Below are 4,965 nucleotides of genomic sequence, written 5' to 3' on the forward strand. Positions count from 1 at the left end.
CTTTGTGGATATCTCGAAGTGGAATTGAGGTGACCAATTCTCAGTTTTTGTAGCAATCTATGACTTCGGAGTTGGCGAACTATAGTCTGTTGTCAATGAGTGTTGTATATGGATGCCAAATCGGCAAATGATGTTCTTCCAAACAACAGACTTTACAATGACTCTGGTGATTCTAGTCAGCGGTTCTGCCTTTATCCACTTTGAGAAGTAATCCGTGGCCACTATTAGGTACTCCTTGCTTCCTTGAGCCTTGTTAAGGGGCCCAGCTAAGTCAATGCCCAATTGTATAAAAGCCATAATCCTGTCAAAGTATTAAGCTCTTCTGCATGTTGATGGTTTATAGGCGCATACCTTCGACATTTGTCGCATCTTTGGGCACAGATAGTGGCGTCTCGTCGTATAGTGGGTCAGTAATATCCAGCAATTAATGCTTTCTGGGCCAGCGACCTTCTTCCTACATGATTTCCACATACTCTGGAATGGATGTCACTTAGGATCTATAGGCCTAGATTTAGAGTGACAGATAAGGGGTGAAGTCTGGAATAGGAGCGTCGGTACAACATCCCACGGATGACCGTGTACCTCGACGCCTTTTGGAATAATTTTATGGCGAAGTTGCAATCTTCTGGTGATTTTGTCTTGTATGTAGTCAATGATTTTGTCCATCCAATTTTCTCGGGTGTCAATGACGACTATTACTTCCAGCTCTGGCTTGTGAGTGCTTGGAACAGTGAGGTACTCAAAATGGATCGTTCGCCGGAAGGAATAGTCGATAATTGAAGCTATGTTTGTCAGTGCGTCGGCATGGCTATTTTCTTATCTTGGGATCTGTGTGATTTCATTCTTCTGGAATTTCTCGAGTAGCTTCTTGACTTTATTTGGGTAGAGTCCCATCGTGGGATGGTGAACCATGTAGTCTTCTGTAACTTGGTTAACTATGAGCATTGAGTCACAGTGAATTGACAGTTCCTTTACCTAGAGTTCTTCTGCTACCCTGAGTCCTGCTAGGAGTGCTTCATATTATGCTTCGTTATTGCTTGTCTTGAATTTGAGTTTCAGAGATTGTTCGAGTATAGTATCATCTGATGTCATTAAATCGGCGACACCCCACCAAATTCATCTTTCAACTCTGAATTTCCACTGGAACTTCCACCATTCGCTCACATACAAGCCTAGAAGGTAAGAAATTTCACCCTGACTCGCAATTATTTTGTCTTATTTTTTTTTTCTTTTGAATAATGAACTAAATTAGATTTTCGATTTAGGGATTTTAAAATCAAAGTAGGGTTTTCGATTTTCAACTTGGGTTTAATTTGGTCTGCTGTTTCTTGATTGCAGCTGTTGGTTGTTCATGATGTTTGAATCCTTGTGCAGCTTGAGGCAATTTTATAACCAAGGAATTTAGTTCTTCGTAAAAAATTAAAAAAAAAATTAAAAAAAAAACGTTTTGAAAATAATAGATTTTCAATAAAAATTTTATTCGGAATTTTTTCCTTTTCTGGTAACTGAAGAAAACCTCGTGCCAAGGTTTTACTCTTAAAGTCGGCCATCAGACACATAAGCCGACATTTTGTCGACGCAAAGACAGCGCTGTGTAAAGCCTGTAACGCATGCACAGCCGAGAAACAAATAATAAGAAACATACAACCACGTGGAATATTAAACGAGTGACTATGATCATGACGTCCGAGCCTCGAGCCCCAGTTGTTATTTTGCGCACGCGTTTCACATGCCGTTTTTCCCTCATGTGCGCGCCTGTCATTTTGTCACAACACACTCAAATGTAAAAAACAAACATACACCCCAACTTTTGCCCTACTCAAATATTTTCCAATATATAAACACCCCCTCCTTAACTCCCTTCCTTACTCATTTCCTCTCCACCTGCCTCTCTCTACTCTCTCTCTCTCTCTCTCAAAATATGACTACTTTGGAGTCCATGAGCAGCACCTTCTCCTTGGTCTTCTTTTCCTTCGCATCCTTGTTTTCTTTGTTTTCGTTGCTGATCTTCATCATCAGGCTCCGGCCATGGTGCAACTGCCACATATGTCGAAGCTTTCTGAGCTCGAGCTGGTCAGGAAGCTTCGACAATCTATGTGACTGGTATACTCACCTTCTCAAAAAGTCGCTCTCCGGAACCATCCACGTCCACGTCCTCGGCAATATAATCACCGCCAACCCAGAAAACGTCGAGCATATCATCAAAACCAACTTCCACAACTACCCGAAAGGTAAACTCTTCACAACCATTCTTGGCGACCTTTTAGGCCTCGGAATCTTTAACGTCGATGGCGACGGGTGGCAGTTCCAGCGTAAGATGGCGAGTTTAGAGCTCGGCAGTGTCTCGGTCCGCTCCTACGCGCTAGAAATCGTGGGTGCCGAAATCCAATCCAGACTGATTCCGTTATTAGCCTCGGTTGCAGGTAACGAAGGCGAAAATGGCGTCGTTGACATACAGGACCTGTTTCGACGCTTTTCCTTTGACAACATCTGCAAATTCTCTTTCGGATTGGACCCTGGCTGTCTCCAGCTATCCCTTCCAATATCTGACTTTGCGGTGGCCTTTGACTTGGCGTCAAAGCTCTCTGCGGAGCGGGCAATGACGTCGTCGCCTACCGTGTGGAAGATAAAGAGATTTTTCAACCTTGGATCGGAGAGGCAGCTGAAGGAAGCCGTTAAAGTGGTGGACAACTTGGCCAAGAGCATCATCAAACAACGTCGTGAAATGGGTACTTTTTCGACGCAGAAGGACCTTCTCTCTCGATTCATGGCCAACATTGAAGACGATCAGTACCTCAGAGACATTGTCGTGAGCTTTCTGTTGGCGGGCCGTGACACCATCTCTTCCGGGTTGACCAGCTTGTTTTATTTACTCGCAAGACACCCGGAAGTGAAGCGGGAGATCCGGAAGGAATTGGATCAGGTCATGGGTCCGACTAGAGAAGGACTTGCGACTGCGAGTTTTGATCAAATGCGGGAAATGCACTACTTGCATGCGGTGCTTTATGAGACAATGAGGTTGTACCCGCCGATACAATTCGATTCCAAGTTCTGTCAGGAGGATGATGTGCTACCCGATGGTACTTTGGTACGGAGTGGGACTAGAGTTACGTACCATCAATACGCAATGGGCCGGATGGAGAGCATTTGGGGTTCGGATTGTCTCGATTTCAAGCCCGATAGGTGGTTGAAGAAGGGGCTTTTTTCGCCCGAGAGTCCGTACAAGTACCCGATTTTTCAAGGCGGGGAGAGGGTTTGTTTGGGGAAGGAATTGGCGGTGATGGAAATGAAATGTGTCGCTGTCGCACTTGTGGGGAGGTTTGATATTCAGATTCTGGAACCTGAAAGGAGACCGCAGTTTGTCCCAGGCCTCACTGCCACCGTGAGGGGCGGCCTGCCGGTTCGAATTGAAGAAAGGGAAGGCTGATGAGCAGATAAACATTTTGGTGGTTTCATGCATGCATAAATACGTACTATAGGTCTCTATATATAGTTTGCCTTTCAGCTGCTGGGGAACATTAGAAGTGGTTGGCACTTGGGGGTAGAATAAATGCTAACTTATTCGACTAACCCATAAGGTTGAATTCATGAGCAGAAGTCACAAATTTGATGTATATATATGGTTTAATAGTTCAAAAGGAAAATGGGTTAATTTGTGGTTCATATTGTCATGGTTCTTCCTATCACTGGGTCACTTTATCATACTGTAAATGAGGCAAAATATTATTAGGTACTAGATATATGGTATAATGGTACAAAGGGAACTAAATGAGTGTATGCAGTGGCTAGGCTGCTAGCTATAGTAGCCTAGACGACCAGTTTATTACCATCTATATATAAACAGTAGTTTGTCTTCTATATCTGTACTACTCTTGGCCTACAGAACGAAACTGGGAAGTATAGAGCTGTACTGTATTACTTTATATTTATATGTTATCTTGATGTATTGTTGGTCCATATATTCTTCCGGTTTGAGTAATAGTAAGTAACTGGTTCATTTTCTAGAGACAGCCTTGGAGCTCCATTGATTGAAAGGAAAACCTCTCAGCTGCAATCAATGCAACAAGAGCAATTCTTCCATACAACGAGTACTACGAAATTTTGCTACATCACACTATTTAACTCATCGTAGAAATGAAAGACAAATGCATAACTGTGTACAGTTGGTGGTAAAAAATAAAAATTTCAAAAGAACATGTAGAAAAAGAAACCAACTATTATTATAAATATGTATGGAATGTGTTAACGCTCAAAATTGGTGAAGCCAATAAAGGTAGAATTGGTCAAGTGTTGCCTTTGATGGACTTGGGTTTTGCAAACGATACAGAAAAGACAAAGGATTTAAGTGGTTCACCCCTCAAAACTAGACTACATCCATTAAGTCTCTTAGATAAATGACCAACTAGATTACAAGTAGCGGTCGGCCAGCATAGTACAAGTCAATTCGTTCAACCCCCTCTAAAGAGTACTCATCCGCCTTATATAGGCCATTCTCTGAGTCTTCAGCCTATGGGCTCAAGTCTATCACTTCTTTTCTATTTAATGGGTTGAATGTATAGATTAGACTTGCTAGTTGTCCTTCCATTCTTTGGCTAACATATAGCACTGGGGTGACACTTGCCCAAGTCAACTTGTGTCCTCTTTTGGGATGGCGCAGCAAACCACCTCGCTTGGCCCTAGAGTTGGTCGGGACTCGTACTTGAGCGTTCTACTTGTCAGCCTTTATGTCCCTTCGTAGGCCTCTGTTCTTTCGTCTAGCTGCCATATGGCTCATAGTTGACATTTGAGTAGGCATGCTCTTTTTGCTCCTAGGACCTTGTGCGTTAAAGTTGTCAATGGCCATTTTCCATCTAGTGCTTGGATTGATTGCTGATTAAACACTAGAGGCCAGGACTTCTTAAAGCACTTAGCTTCAACTTTCCACGTTCATTAGACCTTGATTTTTCTTTACACCTATCACGTTCG

At 42.9% G+C, this 4,965-nt stretch overlaps 1 protein-coding gene across 2 annotated transcripts; it reads left to right on the top strand.

Annotated features, from left to right (window-relative positions):
* The first annotated feature begins 1,865 nt into the window (after window positions 1-1,865).
* LOC137716531 (cytochrome P450 94C1-like) lies at window positions 1,866-3,663 on the top strand. 2 transcript variants are annotated; one of them, XM_088691212.1, is made up of 2 exons: window positions 1,866-2,231; window positions 2,424-3,663. In XM_088691212.1, exons 1-2 carry the CDS (start codon window positions 1,922-1,924, stop codon window positions 3,425-3,427), a joined length of 1,314 nt encoding a protein of 437 aa, XP_088547338.1. In that variant the 5' UTR covers window positions 1,866-1,921; the 3' UTR covers window positions 3,428-3,663. The 2 variants fall into 2 exon arrangements, with proteins under 2 accessions (XP_088547338.1, XP_068312087.1); XM_068455986.2 differs by having other exon boundaries at window positions 1,886-3,663.
* The last annotated feature ends 1,302 nt before the right edge of the window (window positions 3,664-4,965 follow it).

The sequence above is a fragment of the Pyrus communis genome, chromosome 3, assembly GCF_041283825.1.
Source record: "Pyrus communis isolate YQ-2024b chromosome 3, ASM4128382v1, whole genome shotgun sequence".
In the NCBI taxonomy this organism is placed as follows: Eukaryota; Viridiplantae; Streptophyta; class Magnoliopsida; order Rosales; family Rosaceae; genus Pyrus; species Pyrus communis.